General features: G+C 52.1%; 1 protein-coding gene across 4 annotated transcripts in view; it reads left to right on the top strand.

Annotated features, from left to right (window-relative positions):
• Nucleotides 1-17,302, top strand: part of SEMA5B (semaphorin 5B) — a 123,080-nt gene extending 105,778 nt beyond the window's left edge. For 2 of the 4 annotated variants that reach the window (XM_029215461.1, XM_029215462.1), the window contains 14 exons: nucleotides 2,218-2,353; nucleotides 3,529-3,736; nucleotides 3,851-4,058; nucleotides 10,878-10,995; nucleotides 11,145-11,326; nucleotides 12,442-12,585; nucleotides 12,787-12,934; nucleotides 13,082-13,307; nucleotides 13,495-13,713; nucleotides 14,198-14,368; nucleotides 14,471-14,620; nucleotides 14,961-15,005; nucleotides 15,441-15,646; nucleotides 15,883-17,302. In XM_029215461.1, the coding sequence (XP_029071294.1) occupies nucleotides 2,218-2,353; nucleotides 3,529-3,736; nucleotides 3,851-4,058; nucleotides 10,878-10,995; nucleotides 11,145-11,326; nucleotides 12,442-12,585; nucleotides 12,787-12,934; nucleotides 13,082-13,307; nucleotides 13,495-13,713; nucleotides 14,198-14,368; nucleotides 14,471-14,620; nucleotides 14,961-15,005; nucleotides 15,441-15,646; nucleotides 15,883-16,041 (2,320 nt within the window). In that variant the 3' untranslated portion in view covers nucleotides 16,042-17,302. The remainder of the gene's footprint in view (nucleotides 1-2,217; nucleotides 2,354-3,528; nucleotides 3,737-3,850; nucleotides 4,059-10,877; nucleotides 10,996-11,144; nucleotides 11,327-12,441; nucleotides 12,586-12,786; nucleotides 12,935-13,081; nucleotides 13,308-13,494; nucleotides 13,714-14,197; nucleotides 14,369-14,470; nucleotides 14,621-14,960; nucleotides 15,006-15,440; nucleotides 15,647-15,882) is intronic. The other 2 variants (XM_029215460.1, XM_029215459.1) reach the window with 1 other exon arrangement.
• Nucleotides 17,303-24,827: the final 7,525 nt, after the last annotated feature.

Raw genomic sequence — 24,827 nt, 5'->3', positions numbered from 1 at the left:
AGGGTCCAGCAGCTGCCCATCAGGGAGGCTCAGAGGGGACTCTTTACCCTTCCAACCTCAGGACTCCATGATCCTGCTAAATCTATCAGAGTCTTCTGGCAATCCCGACTGCCCTGGAAAACCCAGGCTGGGAATTAGAACCCCTTTTGTTTCCTAAGTGTGAGGAAGGGTAACCCTCATGGAGATCATGAGACCCTCCTTCCACAGCCTCTTCTGTGTAAAGGCTGACCCATTCAAGTGATTTTTTTATAGAGAATGCTGAATGGGCCGCAGAGACCAAGAAACACGTTTGTTGTACAGGATGCTGCGCTGGGTTCTTTGTAAGGACAGAAACATATGAAGCATAGAGTGGAGTTTGCTTACCTAGGGCCCCAGATAGCAGGCACTGGATGAGGGCCAGGTTAGCTACAGGAAGGATAGTCTAAGGGGATGGACAGGGAGGAGAGTAAAGCAGGGAAGCTGGAGCAGAGAAGCCATCCAAGCCAGGGGACAGACATGCAGCACAGCCCGCACAGGCCATGAGCTGACAGCGGGGACTTAGTGACCAGCCCACTGTCAGCAGCAGAAGGTGGGCAGCCGTGAGCAAAGGGCAGGAGTCACTGCAGAGGCATCAAGGGAAAATAGAAGCATTAGTGTAGACTGCAAATTGTTTATGTATTGTGCACCTTCACCATGCCCCAGGTTCTTGTCATGGTGGAGGTCAGGGGGATGGGGGACACACCAGTGGGCAAGAGCAGCCCTGACTCTGCCCATAAGGACCTTACATTCTCGAGAAGGGCCAGTTTTAACTGTAATAAATCCTACAGAGGGAAAGGGCAGTGTGCAGAGAAGCTGTGATCAGTGTGGAGGGTCGATGATCAGGGAGGGCTTCCTGTAGAAAGTGACATCTACAGGATGACTGGGAATCATCCTGTAGCTAGGGGAGAGGAGCATTGCAGCCCGAGGGAACAACATGTGCAAAGCTTGGGGTGGGAAAAAATGTTTGAGGAACTGAGAGGAGACCCGTGTGGCAGGAACCTGGCAGGTGAAGATGGGAGAGTCAGCCGAGGGGTGGGCATGGGAGGATTATGCCCGGAAGGGCCTTGTAGACTGCTTTAAGGGTTTTGATCTTTATCCTAAGAGTAAGGGGATGTTATTGGAGGGTTTAAAGGAGGACAGGGACTAGCTCAGATGTGCATTTTGTAACACTCACTCCGGCTGCTGTGTGGATAATGGATCAGAGGAGACCGGACGGGCTGCAGGGACAGTGCAGCATCCTGGAGGAGACAGTGGGGACTGCGACCAGGCAGAGGGGAGCGAAATGCACACATTTGGGAGAGGGGCTGAGTGTGGAGAACAGCCCTGGAAACACTTGGTGTAGTGGTATCCTCTCTCCGAACTGCCCACGTCAGACTCTTAGAAACGTCTGAATCCATGACTGAAAGGGATCTGAGAGGTCGCCTGGCTGCGGGTGGTGGGTTGCAGCATACGTTACTGGTTTGGCAACGAAGTTGTTGTTGGGTTTTCTTTTTTTTTTTTTTTTTTTTTGGCGGCACGCGGGCCTCTCACTGTTGCGGCCCCTCCCGTTGCGGAGCACAGGCTCCGGACGCGCAGGCTCAGCGGCCATGGCTCACGGGCTCAGCCGCTCCGCGGCACGTGGGATCTTCCCGGACCGGGGCACGAACCCGTGTCCCCTGCATCGGCAGGCGGACTCTCAACCACTGCGCCACCAGGGAAGCCCTCTTTTTTTTAAATAAAATAAATAAAGCAGAATCGATCGGAATAAAAATATCAGAGTATAATGTATTTAGTAAGGGTACATATTGCTTCATGAAAATTCATTGCAAATGTGTATGTGTGCATGTATGTGTGTGTCCTACTGAGCTGTAATATAAAATATATTTCTTACAGTGGGCCAGGGACTAAAATGTTTGAAAACCATTGACTTTATTTGACCCTCCCACTGAATAAACGAAGGGGATGGGGAGGTAGCACAGAAGGATCTACCAGTGCTTCTCATCAGTGGGTCTTTCTTTACCAGAGGCTTTCCACGGTGTGAAAACCATGTTTCCTCCTTCTGTGATACCCCTGTGGTGCGGAAGGCACCAGAGTCATCATAGGTGCCTAGTAAGCCTTGGAGCTGTGCCATGCTGTGATCTGACAGCTGGCCATGGGATTTAAGGGGAAGGTGCCGAGGCCTCCAGGGAAGGCAGCGTGCCTCCATCTCTTGCCTTTCAGAAACAGCATTGCCGCATCTGCTGTCTGCGCCTTCAACCTCAGTGCCATCTCTCAGGCTTTCAATGGCCCGTTTCGCTACCAGGAGAACCCCAGGGCTGCCTGGCTCCCCATCGCCAACCCCATCCCCAATTTCCAGGTACAGCTTCTCCTCCCCTTTCCCTCTCCTCACATACCACCCTCCCCCAGACTACCAGCCGCAAGCTGATTCCCAGCTACTTAGTGCAACCACCAAACGTGTCCCTGCTCATCTATGCCCATCTGTGGGGTCCGCGATGGTTCCCTACGAGGGTGGTAACCTCAAGACTGTGGAGCAAGAAAGGGAGAGTGGGTGGGATGCAGAACAAGGGAGCCTGCTCTGAGCCATCTCTAAATGTGACCCCTCACCTCCAGAGAGGCAGGGAGGGGGGACCTCAGCTCTACTCAGTGTAGGGAACCAGGAGAGCAATCACAAGCTATCTGGCCAGAATTCAGGGATTTTTAGCTGGAGTTTGCTTGCAGTCTACCCAGTATGGGTACTAATGCCTGGAGGATCTCTGAGTGCCAGGAGTGGTCAGAGCCCAGCCATGGGTGGTGTGAGCATCCCCAGTGTGGAGAAGGGGAAGTAGCCATGGCACAGAGAAAACTGCAGATGGTTGATTTGCATATCCATCCAACTTCCTGACCAGGAGGCAGAATGGAGCAGGGTAAGACCTCAGGCTTTTCAGTAGTACAATCCTGACCCAGATCTAGCCCTCTCTGTGTCACCTTGGGCAAGTCACTCAACCTCCTTGAGCCTCTTTACCCTTATCTGGCACATGGGGATAATACCATCGACCTCATAGATACGTTGGAGGGTTGATATGCACCTGAGGTGGTCTGTAGAATGTAGTAGGTGCTCAGTAAATGGTAGTTGCCTTCCAGCTTTGGTTTAGAAGGCATAAGAACCTTGAGCTGATAGGGACATGGGAGAGGGAAGGCAGGGCTTGGCCCAACATGGGGGAGGGGCACCTACAGCGACAGCATGAAATAACAGGACACTTGTTATCCACACTCATATGATCCGTTTCTAGATAATCCAGCCCCCCTTTCATCTTCCTTGTCCTCTTCTCCATCCCTGGTAGGTCCCTCATCCTCTGTCTTCCCAGCCTCATTTTCCCTTAGTTCCCAAAGATGAGACATCTTCCTGGAAGAGGGTGCAGGGCACTTAGCGGGGGATTTTGGGGGGGCGGGGAGAAGGGATTGGAGAATCAGAGTCTGGGTTGCGAGGAAGGAGGGATACGGGACCGCGGCAGCCCGCCGGCTGGTCATGCGTGACCCGGTTCCCTGCCGCAGTGCGGCACCCTGCCCGAGGTGGGCCCCAACGAGAACCTGACGGAGCGAAGCCTGCAGGATGCACAGCGCCTGTTCCTGATGAGCGAGGCCGTGCAGCCGGTGACACCCGAGCCCTGTGTCACCCAGGACAGCGTGCGCTTCTCACACCTCGTGGTGGACCTTGTGCAGGCCAAGGATACTCTCTACCACGTGCTCTACATCGGCACGGGTGAGGCCGCCTCGCCCCGCCCCGCCGGCGCTCGGGGTGGGAGGAGGTTGAGCGGCAGGGGCTGGGCCGCGAGGTTCCGGGGCCTTTAAGGCCACCCTGATCTGGCCCCTCCAGAGTCCGGCACCATCCTGAAGGCGCTGTCCACGACGAGCCGCAGCCTCCGCGGCTGCTACCTGGAGGAGCTGCACGTGCTGCCCCCCGGGCGCCGGGAGCCGCTGCGCAGCCTGCGCATCCTGCACAGCGCCCGCGCACTCTTCGTGGGCTTGAGTGACGGCGTGCTGCGGGTACCGCTGGAGAGGTGTGCCGCCTACCGCAGCCAGGGGTAAGCGGGCGCCGCGGGAAGGCGGCCGGGCGGCCGGGCGGGTGCGCCTCCAGACGCAGATGCCTGCCGATCGCACTGGGAGCTGGCGCTTAAGAGGTGGAGCTTTGGAGTCAGGTCGTCCTGGGATGGCATTCCTGGCGCAATCTCCAGTTGTGTGCCTTTGGACAAGTCATTTAACCTCTCTGAACCTTGGTTTCCTCCTCATAAAATCTCTGCAGGGTTTTTGTGAAGGATAAGTGGGATAATCTGCCAAAACCACTTATCACCCACCTGGGGAATATATGTGTTGAGCAAACAGTGGTGGCTGTCATTATCCCTGTTGTCAAGCCCACAGTTAGGGCCTGGTGGCCATCTCTAGACCACGTGATTTACTCTCAGTCCCTTCAGTTCAGAGAGTGGTCTTTATCTTTGAAACCACAGCACTTGCTATGCAGATGTGAGGACAGATAGGAGATGATACTTTGAGTCAGCCCCAAGTTTGCTTCTGTAACTTCCCCACTTAGAAGAGGCAGAAAGGCCTGGCATGGGTGGGTTGGAGGTGAGGAAACATGTGGAGATGGGACGTTGTCTTCCCAACAGCTTCTGCAATCAGTTCTCCATACCTTAGCTTCAGGTGGATTCACAAATTTGGCAATAATGACATTGACGTTTAAGGGGGAAACAAAAGCCTATTCCAAAGCCAAATGCAAATGTATCTCAGACTCCTAAGCATGTGAGGCTACCCTGAGCTGCACCCGTTCATTTTGGAGATAATTCAAAAATTGCCTTTAGCTGGCATAGCCACAGCCATGTGGGCTTCTGTGGCCTTTGCAACACAGGGACCTCCTGGCTGTGCCCATCTGTCCTCAAGATTTGGGAGACAAATGGCAACCAGGCTGCCAAGGGTTGTTTTCCAGCCCCGGTGGAGTGTGCTGGGATCTGAGCAGAGGCCTGGAGGGCCAGGGAGAAGGCTAGAAGGTCATGGTGTGACAGCGGGGAGTGGGGGGGAGGCGAGCGCAGTGGGCAGATACCCAAGCTTCCCTCGGCCCCAGCACAGGGCTCCATCAGCAAAGCACCGAACATTTGCGAAGCCCTCCCACGCTCAGAGCACTTCACGGGGCTGTCGGTGTGAGAAGAGGGAGGCAAGATGAAATAGGTCTGGAACACTCTCACTTCCCTCAGGGCTCTAGATGTCTGGCTGGGGAGAGAGACCTTGGCCTGAATCTGACATGTGGGGAGAGAATGGGGTATAATGGGAGGGATTTGCATGGTGGAATTGGATGTACCTGGGACCCCATCTCAGCTTCGTCATCTGCCAGCTGTATGGTCCTGAGCAAGTTACTTACTTAACCTTTTGAGCTGTGGCTTTCTCCTGGGGAAAATAGGGGGAAATGTGACGAAACAGATGGTATTTACTTTTGGCAGAGGAGCTGTAAGGATTGGGAATAATGCTCACGAAGTGCCTAGTCCAGCGAGTCATCATTGGTAGCTAGTGTCCTTATTCCTTTTTTATCTCCGCAAATGCATTTAGGGGCCCTCCAGTCTCCTGGGCTCTCTGGAGTCTCAGGATTTGTGACGCTGAATACAGACAGCACTGCTTGGCAATGAAGCATGGCATTTCTCTCTTATGTGCTTCTTTAACTGCTGTGTCATTATTAAACTTTTCACATGTACCGTGTTATTTAAGAGGCTGTAAATCCTTGAAGGCAAGTCCAATGTCCCAGTATTTTTTATACTCCACCAGGGGGCCATGCCCAGCCCCAGCCACAAAGTGGCCTGCTACACATGACTGATCCTGCAGTTGATTGATTGCTTGGCCTGAGAGCAGGCTGGTGCAGGAGAGGAGTGGGGAATGGGACTGGAAAGTGGATTGAGGCCAGCTGAGAATGCCAAGGGAGGATTTTGACTTGAATCCTGTGACTGGAGGCACTGAAGTGGTCTTTGAACGGGGGAGTGGTGTGATGGGCAGTGTGAATAGGTGTCTTACAAAGATCAATCAGACAGTGGCGAGCAGCATTGTCTCGGGGCAGATGGTTGGCCAGCGTGAGCTGCTGTGGCTCTAGGCCAGATATGACGTGATGGGGTCTGCAGTGGAACGAGAGGAGCGACAATGCCGGACGTTTCCCCATTCACGTGGTGCTGCAGACAGGGGACAGGGAGTTCACGAAACGTGGCCAGGTGGAACAGCAAGGTAGACAGAGGTCAGTTCGGTGTCTGATACTTTTGGTTTCCTGAGTTTGGGATAAGAGGCCTTGATATGTACAGTGGAAACCCTGCCGTAAAGCTATAGGTGGATCTAAAATGTGCGGTCTCATTACTGCAAAGTTATAAAATGACCAGAGTAAGCCCGTGCTGCCAGCAAGCTGTGCGCTCCGGGAGTCTGGGAGCCAACTGCCCATCACACTATATCAGAATGTATGCTGTTGTGAGGCAGTTTGTCACGGGGTTTTACTGTGTCCCATGAGAGACCTTTCCTGCGTCTATCCTCATTCCTTCCAAAGCTGGCAGGAAGCTGAGGGTGGTTAAGCAGAGGCCCCTTCAGGTGCCCTCCTCTGTCCAGAATCCAGGGGCTTGTCTCCAGCACCCTCCTTTCACTCAGGCAAACCTCAGCCCCATGGGGCACGACCAGGACCCTGGCCTGGCCAGAGAGACTGGTGCTCACAGGAGGACGAGCAGAGCGAGTGAATGGCTGGCTGGCTCTACAAAGCAGGTGTTTTAGGCATGAAGAACTGCCCCCTTCCTCCTTCCAGCACGCCTTTCATGCTGCCCTGGAGGGAGGGGCCCCTTATTGCCAGCTTATCCCAACCTCCCTCCCTGGCAGGGGGCCTGGGCCCCGTTCCACTACCATCTTAATTAATGGCCACTTCCTCCCAAGCTCCACCCTGGACAGCTCCCATTGTGAAACCCTTGCTACGCAGTGCTGGAATCCGCCTGCTTGCACATTTCACCATCCATCTCTGTCCTGCTTTAGAGCCCATGAAATGAACCCGTTGCCTTTTGTAATGGCTGCCTGAGACACTGCAGTAAAAAAGACATGATGATGTATTATTGGTCTGATGGCTGCTCTTATGAAAGCAACTCTAAGCTACCACCCACTGCTATCAGAGACACTCTCACTCTCCTGTGCTTGGAGCTTTAATTTTCTTAAGAACATTCTCTGCTCTGGAAGCTCTGGAGTGGCCTTTGGCCAAAAGCAGCAAATGTGGACAAGAAAAGAGCTCAGGCGCTGGTGCCAGGGGGGTCTCGCAGGTCCCCTCAGGCGGCCAGGACTGGGGCAGGGCAGGGCAGGCGTGTCCATGGAGAATCTGGTCTCCTCTTTCTTCTCTGGGAGAATTGTGAGCAGGAGAGGCTGAGGGCAAGGGATCCTGAGTGAGGGGCTGGGGCCAGCATCTACTCTGTGTTTTTCTTCACTCTTTTCTCATCCTGTCATGGATTGGAAAGACAAGGCACTTCATCTCTTGGCTTGAGAACCCTGACAAAAGTGGCCCTGGAACAGCAGTTCTAATGCTGTTCATTGCAATCACCTGAGGAGTGTTTCAAAGACTCTGGTGCCTGGGCTTACTCCAGTCCAGAAGGCCCGGAAATAGGAGGGATTTTTGTTTCGGTTGCTTAAGCCTTTTAAAAGATCCCCAGGAGATTCTGATTTGTTGTCAAGACTGGGAACAACTGTTCTAGAACTGGTTAGGCCCTAGATGAAGGAAGTAGCATGAGGCAAATTGCATTCCTCCAGAATCTTCTGTTTTTATCTGTGTAAATCAATTCAAATTATCTGCTCTCATCCATTCTCCCTACTGGCAGACATTTGTTTTTGATGGATAGAATCGTATATATGTATGCATGTATGTATTATTATTATTATTAATCACTCGTCATGGCTAGTTGTTTTTTAAGCTATTTAATCTATGTTGCTTGTAAAGTGCCATAGCAATGCTTCTAGAGTTTGATGCCCATTTCTGAGAACTGAGGGAAATACACTCAGGAGTGGGCTTTACTGAGTTCTGATTGGCTGAATCTGCTAGCAGCACATTTGACCCAGATGTCAGCCAGTAAGCAGAACCTCAAAACCACAGGATGCTGAGACTACTTTTGCACGTGTATTGTATTCAGTCCTATGATGTCCAGTTTGATGTATTTGCTGGCGAAACACACCTAAATCAAACCATTGATCCCAAATGAAAATACGAGCACCCGTACGTTGTATAATTCACACAAATTGTCCTTGAGAGAATAAAATGGAAACATAGTCTTGAGAAATAGATGAGTGTTCTGGATTCCCAGGTGGGCCAGGGTATGTTTACTGGGGTCCAGCGAGGCTGTCACTCACTGAAACCCCACGCATCACCTCCTTTATCGGAGGTCATGAGCGGGCGCTACTCTTCACTGCGGTGCGCAGGCTTCTCATTGCGGTGGCTTCTCTTGTTGCGGAGCACGGGCTGTACGCACGCAGGCTTCAGTAGTTGTGGCACATGGGCTCAGTAGTTGTGGCTCATGGGCTCTAGAGTGCAGGCTCAGTAGTTGTAGCGCACGGGCTTAGTTGCTCCGCAGCATGTGGGATCTTCCCGGACCAGGGCTCGAACCCGCGTCCCCTGCATTGGCAGGCAGACTCTCAGCCACTGCGCCACCAGGGAAGCCCCACCCTCTTCTTTATAAGGTCTCTGTATAACCTCTTTTCTCTTTGGTCTATTGAACTCACTGAAAATAAAGAACTCACCTGACAGGTGACTTTGCCTGAAGTTTCAAGAGAAAAGAAAGATTCTATCCTGAAGACACCAAAGGGGCAGCCCCTTGACTCCTTTGTGTATCCCTTTAGCCCTGGGCAGCCTTAGCTCCTTTGGCCAAAGGAAAATCCCTCTGCAGACTCATGTCATCGCATGGGCTCCCCCACCCTCTTTGTCATCCAGCACCTCCTTAACCCCAAACCTCTTCTGCTTTCTAACCTCCAGTTACTGCCTCACTGTCCCTCTCAGTGCTCTCCTAGACCCTCTGCAGCAGGCCCACTGCTGTGGAGCGGCCAGGCCTGGCCAGAGAGGGTGGAAGTTGGCGAAAGGAGGCAGAAGGGACCCAGCGAATCCCCTGAGGTTGGCAGTGGGCTCTCTGGGTATTGGAGGGAACCTCCTTCAGGCTCCAGAATCTGATATTCTGTTTACTTAGCAATGGACAGGAAATCCTGATTCCACAATTCCCATATTGTTTTTCCCCTCCTTGGAGTCTTACCAGTAGAGATTTAACTCTTGTTGTTGTTGTTAAAAACTGTAGAGGATACGATGACTAAGTCAGAAGTAAAAAGGGAAGAGAGGAGCCTAGGTTATGGGAAGTGGGGGCTTTGGGACATGCATCAGCGTGTGAACCGTTACCTCTCCTGGCTCATTTGAGATAGACCTGCCTAGGAATAATGGGGACCTGGGATGTGACCCCTGGCTCATCCCAGCCTGAGCTCATTCTTATGATGCCAATGCATTGGACTCTGGGTCCTGCCACTGAGCGGCACAAACATGTGGATGCCCAGGTGACCCTGGACTATGCCCAGGTGTCCCCTGACCCTGCACCTGTGTTTTGAGGCACGGGCTCACGTTCACTCAGTGTGTGAAGTAAGACACAGCCTCCAGCTGGGAAGCAGGTGCATGAGGGGAAGAGTGTGGTGGGGAGGTCTAGGTTCTAGCCTCAGCTCTGCCACGTACAGTTTGCGTGATCCTGGGGAAACGCCTGTTCCCTTCTCTGTGACTGTTTCTTCCATTGTACAATGAAAAGGTTGTTTTATGGATCCCAGGGATTCTCAGTCTGGCTCCCATTAGAATCACCCTCAAGCATTTTTTTTGTGTGTGTGGTACGCGGGCCTCTCACTGCCGTGGCCCCTCCCGTCGCGGAGCACAGGCTCCAGACGCGCAGGCTCAGCGGCCATGGCCCACGGGCCCAGCCGCTCCGCGGGATGTGGGATCTTCCCGGACCGGGGCACGAACACGTGTCCCCTGCATCGGCAGGCGGATTCTCAACCACTGCGCCACCAGGGAAGCCCCCCCGCTCAAGGTTTTAAATCCCCAGCCCACCCACCCAGAAATTCTTGTCTGGGGTGGGCCCATGTATCAGTATTTTTAAAAAAGATCCTTTAGGGACTTCCCTGGTGGTCCAATGGTTAAGACTGCGCTCCCAATGCAGAGGGCCTGGGTTCGATCCCTGGACAGGGAACTGGATCCCACATGCCTCAACTAAGAGCCCACATTCCACAACAGAGATCTCTCACACAGTAACAAAGATCCCGCAGGCCGCAACTAAGACCCGGCGCAGCCAAATAAATAAATAACTACTATTTTTGTTTTTAATGAAGGAATTTTTTTTAAAAAAAGCTCCTTTAGTGATTCTAACGTGCAGCCAGGTTGAGAACCACTGGGCCAGATCATCTGTAAGGTCCTTTCCATCACTATAATCATAGTGTCTAGCAGGGAGGAACTACCTCTTTGGATTTCTGTTCACCACATCTTCATCTGTGGCCCTAGATGAAGACTGTGGGGCACCCAGACTCAGGGAAGGCAGTAATCTCTTGGCTAAGTGTGTGGGTTCTGGAGCACCATAGTGTGAGTCCATGGTCGGCTCTGGGTTTCCTCCATGTAACATGAAGATAATAACAGTACCTTCCTCATTGGGTTGTTGTATTGAGTTAATTCATGCTTCTAAAGTGCTTAAAACGATGCCTGGCACACAGTAAGTACTCAGTGAACTTCGTTATTATTGTGGAGGACAACTGAATGAAAGAAGTGCCCAGAGGAGAGTGTCCAGGTGTATTCTTGGGATGCAGGTGATGGTGGGAGTCCAGTGGGCTTGAGTCTCTGGACCTCTGTCTGGCAGGGCATGCCTGGGGGCACGGGACCCGTACTGCGGCTGGGACGGGAAGCAGCAACGTTGCAGCACACTTGAGGACAGCTCCAACATGAGCCTCTGGACCCAGAACATCACAGCATGTCCTGTGAGAACCCTTTTGTACCCCCCACCAGGGACCTCTTCCCCCGAATTCAGGCCATGACTCTCCATCAGTGTCCCCACAGCCCTGGGACCTTGTACCTTCCCTGCCCCTGCCTTGTGTGACAGGGTCGTGCTCCTGGTGTGTGTCTTCAGGTGCGAAATGTGACTCGGGATGGGGGCTTCGGCCCATGGTCACCATGGCAACCGTGTGAGCACTTAGATGGGGACAACTCAGGTTCTTGCCTGTGTCGGGCCCGGGCCTGTGACTCCCCCCGACCCCGCTGTGGGGGCTGTGACTGCCTGGGCCCAGCCATCCACGTTGCCAACTGCTCCAGGTATGTGAGGACGCAGGGCTTGCTGGCGGTGGCCTTGGAATGGGGGAGGGGGGATGGATGGAATGGGGCATCCCCAGCCAGATGTTTGCACTAAGGGACAGAAAACACTTCAGGGCTGTGCAGGGCACTGGACAGGTGGCTGATGTCTGAGGCAGGAAACATGAGCCCTGGGAGAGTTTCCACTCCAGTGGGAGAGAACTTTCTGCCTTGCGGTGCTCTTTATACAAAGAGGTGTGGGAGTTATCCCTAGCCAGATCATATCCTCAATAAGCCTTGCAGTCCCAAACAGGAGGGACAGCATGGGATGGCGGTAGCTACTTAACCACTCTGAGCTTCTCTAAATGAGGGTTACAGTGCCCACCCTGAAGGTTGTTGGGAGGGTTAAATGAGATCATATTATATATATATTTAGAGAGAGAGAGAAAGAGAGAGAGAGAGAGCTTGCACACTGCCTACTACCTGAGGACTCCCTAAAGTGATTAAAATAAATAACCCATAATTCTTGACACTCTTAAAATAATTTTATATACACTACATTTATTAATTTAACCATCACAACCTCATGGGGTAGGAATACAATCATTATCCTTACTTTAAAGATAAGAGTATGATGAGGCACAGAAGGTTTCGGTAACTTGCCCAGCCTTAAACAGCCAGTAATTGGTAGTGCCAAAATTTGAAAATTAGGGGCAAAGGAGACAAGAGTGGGTGGTGTCTTGAGGTTGGAGCAAAGCATGTGCAGTAGTAGAACGGGGGAGAGAGCATGGGTTTGAATACCAGGGTCTGCCAACCAACAAGGCTGAAACAAAGGTTGCAGATGGCAAAGGCCTTCTCTAGAGAATATGTCCTTTTCCCCTGCGAGTAGAGGCCATGTGGGTGTATCTCTGTGCTCGAACCCTAAGCACAGCCTGATATATGGAAGAAGGCTCTCAATGCATGTTTGAGGAGTGAACAAATGAATGAATAAGTCATTCCTGAGAAGGCCTGGTTAGGAACTATCTCCTGTCAATGGCAGTTCCTGACAACAATACAAAATCCATCTGTGCAGATGTGATTAGATCTGAGAAGCTAGAGCTCAGAGGGTCATTTGTCTCTATCCCCTCCGGCCCCACCAGGAACGGGGCGTGGACACCGTGGTCATCGTGGGCCCTATGCAGCACCTCCTGTGGGATCGGATTCCAGGTCCGCCAGCGAAGTTGCAGCAACCCTGCTCCGCGCCACGGGGGCCGCATCTGCGTGGGCAAGAGCCGGGAGGAACGGTGAGCTAGGGCGTGGCTATTGGTTTCTGCGACAAGCCAGCCCCGAGGTCGCCGACTTCCCGGGCCCCCTAGAAGGTGGCCTGGATTCTCCAGGTGGTCCAGTGGACCCTCGTTTTCCCAGTCTCGCAATCTCAGTGACCTCTCATAGGGAAAGGGGTGCCCGTTCCCTAGAGTAACGACTCCTCCCCCTCTCCCCGTCAGGTTCTGTAACGAAAACACGCCTTGCCCGGTGCCCATCTTCTGGGCATCCTGGGGCTCCTGGAGCAAGTGCAGCAGCCACTGTGGGATCGGTGTGCAATCGCGGCGTCGGGCCTGTGAGAACGGCAACTCCTGCCCGGGCTGCGGCGTGGTGAGGGCCGGGCCGGGCCGGGCCGGGGGCGGGCGCGGGATGCCTGGACCTCGAGCCAAGCGGAGTGCAGAGAAGGGGCGGGGGGCGGAGCGCGGGACAGGCCTGGGGCTGCGAGGCTGTGCAACAGCACCAGTCCTCATCCCGAAGGAGTTCAAGACTTGCAACCATGAAGGCTGCCCCGAAGTGCGGCGCAACACGCCGTGGACGCCCTGGCTACCGGTGAACGTGACCCAGGGCGGGGCGCGGCAGGAGCAGCGCTTCCGCTTCACGTGCCGCGCGCCGCTGGCCGACCCCCACGGGCTGCAGTTTGGCCGGAGGAGGACGGAGACCCGAACCTGCCCCGCGGACGGCTCTGGAGCCTGCGACACGGACGGTACAGCCCTGCGTCTCCCCACCCGCCACCCTCCCTCCCAGGCCCAGAGCGATGGGGCGGGGCCGGGAGTGAGAGGTGGGGGAGGAGGGGGCAGGGAGGGGACGTGCGGTTTGGAAGAAGGCGGGAGGCCTTTGGGCTGCCGTGGGAGCCCTCTGTGGCTGAGGCCAGCCCCCCTGTATCCCTCCAGCCTTGGTGGAGGAGCTCCTGCGCAGCGGGGGCACCTCCCCGCACACGGTGAGCGGGGGCTGGGCCGCCTGGGGCCCGTGGACCTCCTGCTCCCGAGACTGTGAGCTGGGCTTCCGCGTCCGCAAGAGAACATGCACAAACCCGGAGCCCCGCAACGGGGGCCTGCCGTGCGTGGGTGACGCTGCCGAGTACCAGGACTGCAACCCCCAAGCTTGTCCAGGTAGCCCTCCACTAAGGAATCTTGGCCCAGGGAAACCCTCGCCCAGGGAACCCCCATCGGGGAGACTCCCAGGCCTCCCCAGGCTACAACTAACTCCTGGTTGGAGACCTCTCCTCCCTGCCAACTTTGTACAGGGCCGGCCCCCAGAGCAATTTTCTGCCCTGAACATGGACACGGCAGCTACTCCCAGGGACCAGGGCATTTTCTCACCCTCCGTGTCGCTGTTTTGTCTCCTTTAATGGGTTAGCTAGACAAGGAGCTTGATTTGAGGCGGAGTTGGTTTTTGGTGTCCCCTCTGCAGCCTGCGTTTCTCCTGCCACCCCTGAGGGGAGGGGGACTCCCTAACAGTGGACTGTAGGGCTGGGGCAGGGTGGATGTTGAGGGCAGTGTGGCCCTGAGAGGCCTAGCCTGGGTTGGGGTAGAAGACTGTCTTGGGCCATGCCTGCACCTGCAGCCCCTCTTCATCCACCCCATCGCCTTGCAGTGCGGGGTGCCTGGTCCTGCTGGACCTCTTGGTCCCCATGCTCAGCCTCCTGCGGTGGCGGCCACTATCAACGCACCCGTTCCTGCAGCAGCCCCGCCCCCTTTCCGGGCGAGGACATCTGTCTCGGGCTGCACACGGAGGAGGCGCTGTGTGCCACACAGGCCTGCCCAGGTACTAAGTGCATCTGGCAGGGCCTGGGGAGCAATGCGGAGTCTGCGCATCCCCACTAAGGGGGTCTGGGTGGTTAACCTCATCCCAACCCACAACACACAGAAGGCTGGTCGCCATGGTCTGAGTGGAGTACATGCACGGAGGATGGAGTCCAAAGCCGTGGCCGGTACTGCGAGGAGCTGGTCCCCGGGCCCAGCACTTGTGCTGGAAACAGCAGCCAGAGCCGCCCCTGCCCCTACAGGGAGATGCCCGGTAGGTCTTCGAGCCAGCACCTTGACACCAACCCTTCCTGCCCTGAGCCCCCAGCTTCTTTCCCCTTCTGAAGTATCCTGCGGGGTGCAGGATGAAATGCCGGGGTGGGAGGTTCACACACTTTGGGCCTTTGCACTTCCTCATTTGATGGATGGGCCTACCTTTCTTAGAGGTGGGGCCTGGGGGGAGACCAAGGGAAATGAAGGTCCCCAGGTGCAGTCCCACAGGTCAGCGCTGACCCAGGGGTCCTCCGAGACACACACCAACACACACCGCCCTGGAGGGACTCAAGTCCTCTCCTCCCTGCCTCTTACACCCACTCTTGCTTGTCTTCCTGCAGTGATCCTGCCTGCCTCCAGTGTGGATGAGGCCACTGGCTGTGGAGGTAAAAGGAACCTGCCCCACCTCATGATGATCCACGCCCCCCGCCCCTTCCCAAGGAGGAGACCCACCTACTCCGAAACCTGGAGTCTCTCCACTTCTCGCTCCAGACCCACAAACCTTGTTGAGGTCCCGCACTGCTTTAGACCACGTGTAGGAGAGTCTGGGCAATTCCATCCATGCCCCTCAGCTAAGAAGTGGTGGTCAAGTCTGTATTCAAGAAGAGTCACCCAACTCCACACCACTGGCTGCCTCCTCCGACCCAAGCCACAGGTGGTCCTGTGAGACAGGCCCCTGGTGACAGGCCACGCAGCCTTCCTGTTTCTGATGACTCTGGCTTCAAAGCCCTTCCCTTTATGTCTCAGAGCCTCCTATTGGGGGGCAGTTGGGGGTCTTCACAGTGGCCCTTTCCTTACCTCTTGTCTCTTCCCTCTCCCAGGGTTCAGTCTCCTCCACCTGGTGGCCACAGGCATCTCCTGCTTCGTAGGCTCTGGGCTGCTGACCTTGGCGGTGTACCTGTACTGCCAGCACTGCCGGCACCAGTCCCAGGAGTCCACGCTCGTCCATCCCGCCACCCCCAACCACCTGCATTACAAGGGCGGGGGTGCCCCTAAGAATGAGAAGTACACACCCATGGAATTCAAGGTGGGAGTCCTCTCGGAGAAGCAGAGGGCAGGGTGAAGGGTGCAGTGGTCCTGGCCCTACGCAGGACATAACTAGGCTGGGCACTCGGGGGAGAGCAGTGGCGTGGTGAGCAGAACACTGTGTCAGCAGCCAGACGTTCTCTCATTGACTGGCTCCTGATTTCCTTGCTCTGGCCTGTCCTCTTTCCCCGTCTCTCCCTTCACCCCTTCCTCTCTTGTTCTTTCCTTCTCCCACAGACCCTGAATAAGAATAACCTGATCCCCGATGACAGAGCCAACTTCTACCCATTGCAGCAGACCAATGTGTACACGACCACCTACTACCCGAGTCCACTGAACAAACACAGCTTCCGGCCTGAGGCCTCACCTGGACAACAGTGCTTCCCCAACAGCTGATACCACTGTCCTGGGGACTTGGGCTCCTTGCCTTCCTAAGGCACAGAGCAGGTGGAGGTGGGACGGTGGAGCCAGTTTGGTTTTCTCCCTCTGCACTAGGCCAAGAACTTGCTGCCTTGCCTTGTGGGGTCCCATCTGGCTTCAAAGAGCTCTGGCTGGCGGTGACCATGGGGGAGAGGGCTGGCTTCAGGCTGGCACATGGCTGCAGTTCCAGCTCAGCCCGGGTCTCTCATGGCCTCCTTGGAACCCACCGTCATGCTGATCTCTCCTGCCATGTCTGGGCTGTGGACCTACCAGGCGTGTGAGGGAATTGGAGAGTGGAGATGGCAGGAGGGCAGGCTTTTAGGTTTGGGTTGGAAATGACAGCCCTTGTAGCTATCAGGGGCTGAGTCTGCCCCTCTTTGGCTGGCCCCAGGAAGGGCCTGGGCTACATCCTGATTATCTCTGAAAGAAACTAGTCAAATGACCCCAGTAGTTCTGGATTCTCTGCCCCAGGGCTGGGTCATTGTGGTGCTGCCCCAGTGTGACATGGGGACCAAGGCTGGAGCAGATTTTCCACCTTTGCCTAGCAGTCTGTGCTTTACCCAGCGACATCCCTCTGGTCAGAGGCAGTGAGGACTGGGGGCTGGAGACTGATCTGTGCTGAGAAGTCCTTTAATCTGGGCTGGCACATTCCTCGGCCTTTCAATCAGAGTGCACGAAAGGTGACCCAGGAGGAAGGGAGGCGGGAGGCCAGTGGAGACGGCTCTCCAGTTGCTGCTCAACAGAGCTGTTGGCTGAGACCCGCGTGGGCGTCTCTGCTGGGCCCTCCTCTGTTCAGGAACGCACACATGTACACACACGATCACGATCTACCACCGCAACAAAAAGGATGTTGGGCTGTGGCATTATTAAAGATGATATCCAGTCTCCACATGTAACGTCGTCTTCGTGCATATGTGTGTGGGCTCCTCTTGGCCCGGTCTGGTCAATTAGAGCAATGCACTGGGGTGACAGATGGTCTTCTCAGGGTGGGGGAGATGACCCCAGTAGAGTTTGACTTTAATAGAGGATAACTTTCCATTTGTGAGTAAATCTCCACATACACACGTTGCCCTAAACCCTTGTTGGAAAAGAGGGATAATCACAGATTCACAAGTAGGGACACAAGTACACCAAAGGCAATACAACAGGAGATTTCTGCCCATTGCCTTAGCAGCTCTAATCGGCAACACTTCCACAGTGGAAATGTGTGAGTCCAGCAGGGGAGTATTGATGAAGATTATTTTATGAGGTGCTTACATTGCTGAGTTTAATAAAACCAGAATTGACTGAGAAATGAGTAAATCTGTGAGGTGGGGGAAGCCCTCTGTAGTTTTGGCTGGATTAAATCAAAATAGCCTCAAAGGCTCCGCCCACCACATCCGTGCTACCATTTTGGATGAGATTGATGGACATGTTAAATTTAGAGAGGAATTTCCTGACTTAATTGGCTGGATCAATTACAGGATTTGCAGCAAAATCTGTTTGTAGGTCAGGCTGTAAAGTGTGAGATCCTGGTGGTAGAGGAAGTAGAGGATCTTGGGGAGGGGAGGAGGAGGAAGAAAGGAGCACTCCTGGACCTCGTGTCTTGGACTCCCTTGTGCTTACTGCCTCAACTGCAATAGCCGTGTCCACAGGCCAAGGTGGAGCCCAGTCAGTGAGAGCTCAGGGGACATAATGAGTATTTCTGCAGTTTGGGGATTCCTCACTGAGTTTCTATTCACCCCCTGAATCCAGAGCCTGTAGGGGCCTGTGTTAGATCTTGGGGTTTTGGATTCCCTTGAACCTGGTAGAGCCAATGAAGTTCAAGAGTGTTCTAGGGCCCAGGGTGCCTGCTTCACAGGGGCCACTCATATATGTCAGGCACTGGTCAGGTCTGTAGCGAGCAGTCATGGAGAATTCCCGGGTCATGCCCAGCCACTTTTGACCGGAATGGCATCAGTGGAGTGGAAACCCATGTGTGTCATGGCAAAATACACACCGTATGTGTGTGCATGCACACACACACCATCTATTACATAAAAGTATCAGTCCTTCACATGAATTAATCATAATTTATTTAAACCACTATGATTTGTTTCAAATTTTTCTTTACCAAAGAATGCTTTTATGGACCTTCTTATCCGTATCTCTATGTCCTTAGGATAAATTCCCAGAAGCGATTGCCCTTAACCTCTGTGGCCAAATCTCTTGCTGATGGGAGTACACACCCACCAGCAGCACATTCTCATTGCATTATTTCTAATCCTAGTAGCTAACTCTGATAAGTGCTGTCACCTCCAAGCACCATACCAAGTGCTGGTCATTTATCTTATTCAGTTCTCACAACAATCCTGAGAGGAAAGTACTATTGCCATGCCCACTTTACAGATGAGGAAACTGAGGTTTAATAAATTTAAATAACTTGCCTAAAGTCACACAGCTAGTCAGTGACGGTTCAACCCAGGCAGTCCAACTGCTTGTTATCAACTTGATAATTTTTTAAAGCATAATTGTTTAACTTTTTAAAATATTTACTGAGTGACCATTTCCCTCCATATACATACTGGCCATTTGCATTTCTTCTTTTTAAGAAGGATATTTTGTCCTTTTTTTCTTAGGTGGTCATCTTTTCCCTATTGCTTTGTAGAAGATATTAACCTTTGGTAAAAAGATATTAACCTTTGGTAAAAAAAAAAAAAAGATTTAAATATTTCTTTAATTGATCCTATGCCCGTTTTGATACATAGATATTTGAATTTTTTACATAGAACTACTGGTTTTTTGTTTTTTTATTTTTAAAGGAAACTATATGGATTTTGCTTGAATGAAACTGAAGTAATGAGTTTTCTCACTGTCACCACCATGAATCTCAGGGATGCGGGCTTTAGGGGACACGGTTCTCTCCTTCTGCATATGCTCCATAGTGTCAGTTACTCTAAACAAAGACAGGATCCAGGCTGGGGATCTGTTGGTTTGGGACTTGACTTAGGGGAGCATACAGCCTCATGCACTCCAGAGGAAGGGGTGCCTTAGAGGGAGAAAAAGAACAGAGTGTGTGTTGAGAGGTTCATTTCTCTGGGAGGAGGAAATAGAGCTGGGCCCCCTCTACCTGTCAGGGCAGGTGAGATTTAGACAAGAAACAAAAACTGGGCTCCTCCCTCTGGTGGCAGACACTGGCCATGTAGTGGACAGTTATTGGGACCCAGAGTACAGGGTCCTTGTCTCACAGCCTAGTCCTTGAGCAGGTTAAATATGACCCTCAAGCATCGATGGTTAGGAGCCCACTAACAATGAAAGAGATCATCTCCCCACATGGTCAGGCAGGTGGCCTTGACAGGAGGCAGTACACCTGGGTGAGGATCTGGGCTTCCCCGACTAGAGGCTGGATTCCAAGTCCTGGTTCCAAAGTCACACGGCACAATTCAAGCCTCTATATTCAAAGTTAAATTTTAGTTTGATTTAGCGCCTATCGTCTGGAGAGAGAGGATATTGACCAAACTTGCTTTGACAGCTGGACAAGCAATCTTCCTCCAGTAGCCATTCTTCCTATTCATTGTGTGGGAGGATGGCTCAGTCTCTAGCTTTACTGCTCACCAGCTGTGTGACCTCAGCAAATCTCTTCTCTCTCTGGATTTCAGTTTTCTGGCCTATGTCATGTCAGGGTTGGGCCCAGAGTCTCTACCAACTTCTATGATTCCTAGAGCTTTGGGAAAAATTCTTGTACGTGGTGCTTTTTCCTCTTTGGTGCTAGCCAAGTGCTCCAGTGTTACTCTGGCCCTGTCTGCCACCTCTAACTTGTCTCAGAGTCGGCTGTGCTACTCAGGGCTGGGTCATCTTCAGGGGAAACCAGGCACCCTGAACCCACAGTCCTCACACAGGAACCTGGGGAAATGTCTTCCTCAGAGTCTCCCATTTTTGATTCCTGGGCCCCAAGTTCCCCTTCATTGAGGCGGATAGAGGTGGACAGTGGATACACATGCATATGATGTGTATTTGTGTGTCCCCAAAGTTTGGCTTTGACCTTGCTATTCAGCCCAAAATCTGTGAATTGGCCTTCAGCCTCAGCTTTTGGAAGTTCAACTGTAACCGGGGTGGAGTGCACGCCTGTTATCGCGAGACGTTAGCGCAGTAGTTAGAGGTCAGGTTCCGCCAGCCGTCAGCCTCGCAGGGCTCTCTCTGCAGAGAGTGCGGTGAGAGGCGAATCCCGGCCTTCTCCCTGGGGCCCTCCAGGGCCCTTGGCCTAGGGGCCGGTGGGTGAGCTGGGGAGCCCGGGGACAGGCTGAGGGCTGTGTCCCGCAGAGCTCCAGAGCCCTCGCCACGGCCGACCACTGGCCGGGCCCAGGACCCAGCTCTGCGACCTGATAGCGGTGACAGTCTCCATGGGTCGCAGTCCATGGAGGCCTCAGCAACTGGAGTATATGGACACTGCCATTAAGGTAACAGCTTCAACCAGCTTCAGTCTTTCCGTTCAAGTTTCAAAAATTGATACAGCTGAGACCGGTTGTCTACCCCTAGGAGGCGGCCAGAGGTCAGGGTTAGGCTGCGAGGACGTCACCCGTCGTTACTTCAGGTCCGTCTCTGTGGTGGGCTGTTCTCAAAGAAGGGCGACTGTGACCTGGGAATTTGCCTGATTGGTATTCGCCACAACATGTACTCCTTCACAAATGATTTTGTGTAGGATCTCAAATGATCCTACACAAATGATTCTCTCCAGCGTAAATGAAAAGCCTGAGAGCCGGCTGGGTCCTGGGCGCCTGGCGTCCTCAGTGATGACGGCTGGGCAGGGTCTGGGGACTTGGTCCTGAGGGCACCACCAGCTGAGATCTGCCTCTTTGGCCGGGCCTGGGCACTGGTGGGAGGACCCAGCCTGGTGCTGGATGAATGCTCCCGGGCAGGGTAGCTGGCCCCCGCAGGGACCCCGTCCTCTTAGCCAGGACCTGGACCTCGGAGGGTGAAGGTTGAGCCTTGGGACCTTGCCCTTTCTCATCGGAACAGAGAATAACATTTGTTTTGGTGGAGGTTTACAGGAACATTCTGACACCAAGAAGTTTGCAACAACTAACCACGCCCCTCCCTCACCTTTCCTATAAAAGGGCTTTGCTGAAAGCTTTCGTGGAGTTCTGGGTTTTTAAGGCATGAGTCACCCATCTCCTTGCATGGCCCTGCCATAAACCTTTGTCTGCTCCAAACTCCAACACTTTGGTGGTGTTTGCCCTCACTGTGCATCAGGCACACAGACTTCGTTCAGTAACATAAATAGCTGAATGTGTACTTCATCATTTAGAGCACCCTTGAGCTTGTACCTGAGCTACAGCCATGGTTACATAGGTTACCGGTATTTCAGTCAGCTCATCAACTCTGGTGACATGCACAGGGCATGCTATTTAGATTTATTGTTAATAGATAACACTCACTATAAATGTCTAGATGAATCTTGAAGTGAAAAATCTCTTTATGCTTTATATGTTAAAATTCGATTAGTCAGTTGAACTATATATGCATATTTAGTACTGTAAGAGTAAAATGCCCCAATAATAAACAATGATTGTGAAAGCTGCTAATTTTATGTTCAAACACAATTAAACCCTTTAAAATAGCAAATAAATAGGGAACAAGACTCAGAGTTAAAAAGAATACTGAGAGAACGTTAGCTAGATAACTTTAGGAAAACATTACAGTCTTTGTGAACTAATAAATGTTAATTTAAGGGCTTCCCTGGTGGCGCAGTGGTTGGGAGTCTGCCTGCCGATGCAGGGGACACGGGTTTGTGCCCCGGTCTGGGAAGATCCCACATGCCGCGGAGCAGCTGGGCCCGTGAGCCATGGCCGCTGAGCCTGCGCGTCCGGAGCCTGTGCTCCGCAACGGGAGAGGCCACAACAGTGAGAAGCCCGCGTACCGCAAAAAAAAAAAAAAAAAAGTTAATTTAAAATAATACAGGCCAGGGACTTCCCTGGTGGTCCAGTGGTTAAGAGCCCACCTTCCAATGCAGGGGACACGGGTTCGAGCCCTGGTCGGGGAACTAAGATCCCACGTGCTGTGGGGCAACTAAGCCTGCGCTCTGCAACTACTGAGCCTGAGAGCCACTGCAACTAGAGAAGCCCACGCACCGCAACGAAGAGCCCATGCGCCCCAAGGAAGACCCAGCACAGCCAAAGATTAAAAAAAAAAAAATACAGGGCAGAATAATAGAGATTTGATTAAGTCATAATTCTAATATTTGCCAATTGGCTTGGTGTCTATCATTCATTATGTTAAACAAAATAAGCTTTAACCATTATGTTTAATTTTGGTATTTAATTTCATTTAGTTTATGAGTCTTTCAAGAATAAATTCTGTTTGGGAATTCACATCTTATGAAAATGGATTTCTAGAAAAGAATGTCAGTTTTTCTACTTCAACATTTCATAGGTAGGCAGAAAAAATTACCAAATCATGTATAATTTCCATGATAAATCACCTTTAAACTAGACATAATAAATAACATAAAAGGAATGGAGAAAAGAAAAAGTCCAGGGAAATGTAATATCCAAAAAAATGTCTGGCTTCTCTACTGTTCTCAGTGAAGTGAGCATCTACTTAGCACCACAAAACTGCAGCTGACTATGCCAAGCAATTACTTTTCCTGTACTGTAATGTCAAATTTAAAATTTATGTAATATTAATTATTTGATTTAATTAGTATTAATATAATTTTAATAGCAAAATTATAAGAATAATTACATTCTTTGGGGTGAGATTTCAGATTAATTCCTGAATCCCAGATGTTTTGTTTTGAGATGGTGATATCTGGCTTTGGCCTCAGTTTTAACCCAATATTGATCTTAGCATTTGCCCCAGTGTGCATTCCAGGCAACATAAAAGGCCACTGGCACACACTGCTCAGCACCAGCCTGTCCATTTGCCCATCTTCCTGCAGAGTGCTTTGTGGCTGTCTTCTTTTCCTAACAATTAAACCACCATTTATTTAACCCAACCCCTAATGATAGACTTTGAGGGTATTTTCAGTCTTTTGTTACAAACAGTGTTACAAAGACTATCCTTGTATATGTACAACTATAATGGCAGAATGAATTCCTAAAAATAGAATTACTCAATGAGTATACACATTTAAAATTTTATAGATTATCCAATTTATTGCACCTCACTTAACACCTTCTGGTTTTATCTGTCTCTCTGTTTTAGAGGTAGTTCTCCAGTTTTAGTGGTTGGGCTCAATCTGGGGGAAAGAGAATCAATCAAGGTGATTTCATTGTGCCTCCATCACCAAGGCACTCTCTTCCTTCCTCCCCACCATGGTCCTGGTCCCCCAGGTACCTGGTCAGACCCCTATGAGGGTCCCACCACACCTGTTCAACTTTTGCCATCAAACCTTGCCTGCTCAATGTCATAGGTTTCCTGGGTCCCTGTTTTCCTAACTGGATAAGCAGAATCCAGCTTCGGTGTGATTGGTTGACACTGCATTATAATTAAGGCTTTCAAAGCCTAACCTCAAAGAAGTAAATGAGGCTGGGACTTTTAGGAACTCTTCCTGGCGGGTGAGACAGAGATTTTGAGCAGAGGGATTCCCCAAACCCTCTGCGTCGAAGTTGCCTGGGACACTATGACCCTCCTTTCTTCTACCCCTTTCCTTATTTCAGGCGTTGGGAAAAGGTCTGATGCTCCTGGAATTTCTCCGTGGCTCCCACCTGACCCTCCACTGGGCAAGGAGCAGGGTCCCTCCTGCTGCTTAGGGCATCTTTTCCAATTTAGAAAGTTCCTTTGTCCTCTTAATCTTCATTTTAATGTCTGTATAGGACCATGGTCCGTCCCTAGGCCATGATTTTTACTTGATTTGTGGGAGGGGTTTGGGACAAGCAAGCATGGGGAAGCCAAGAGTTCCATCTCAACCACAGAGAAGGACACTCAAATGAATGAGTCCTGTCAAGTTCATTACTCCCGAATCTCTGAAACAGCCCCGCACCCACACCAGTCTTCCTCCCATCAGACGAGCAACGTTAGGCTGGTCTTTACAGGGGGATGGCCACTGATTGGTTGCACCTGCCATAGGGTGGCCTGGCATGAAGGACTGTGCCCAAAGCCCAGAGGGAAATCGGCTAAACCAATCAGATTGGCTTCTGTGGGTTTTGGGCTGGAGAATGAAAAGATTGGCCGGTAGCAATAGAAGAAAGGAGCAGACAGAGATGGGCAGGCGGAGGTGGAGTGGGGCAAGGATGGCTGCCCCTTCTCCTGGCTCCAGATGGCTGAGATAACTAGGATTCTCATAACTGGAGGAGCACACTCCCTGGCGGACCTCGTGGGTGTGGCTCGGAACTTTCTCTCCCGGCCTGTTCTCTTCCACCTCCTGCCTTCTCCCAAGTACCCTGCTGAGGAGATTCTCCACCCACAGGGTGTAAGACTGACTTGATCTATGGCCTTTACCTTTAAATTCTCTTTTAGAGAAAAGAGGAGTTTGAGACGTTCGTGTCTGACGCCTGGGCCCCATCCAGGAACAGTCTATGTGCCGAGGTAAACCCACTTCCTGAGTGTGGCATCTCCCCGCTCCCAGGAGCACGCCCAGGACTCAGTCAGCACCCGGCCTCCACCGCTAGTTCTTTTATGTGAGGTAGAGAGGTGGCTAGTAGTAGTAGTAGTATTACCTTTTTTTTTTTTTAAACTACATACTCTCTGAAAGATTTTTGAAAAATTTAGTCACACCCTTACAATTTTTACATTGATATCTAGAATTTTTCATCATAGCTTGAAGAGCTGCAAAGGATGTAATTTCTGGCATATTGCAAATACTG

The sequence above is a fragment of the Monodon monoceros genome, unplaced genomic scaffold, assembly GCF_005190385.1.
Source record: "Monodon monoceros isolate NGI ecotype Baffin Bay Population unplaced genomic scaffold, NGI_Narwhal_1 Super_Scaffold_11, whole genome shotgun sequence".
Taxonomy (NCBI): domain Eukaryota; kingdom Metazoa; phylum Chordata; class Mammalia; order Artiodactyla; family Monodontidae; genus Monodon; species Monodon monoceros.
Note: the sequence above shows the minus strand (reverse complement) of the source record. Positions and strands in the feature narration are given on the sequence as shown.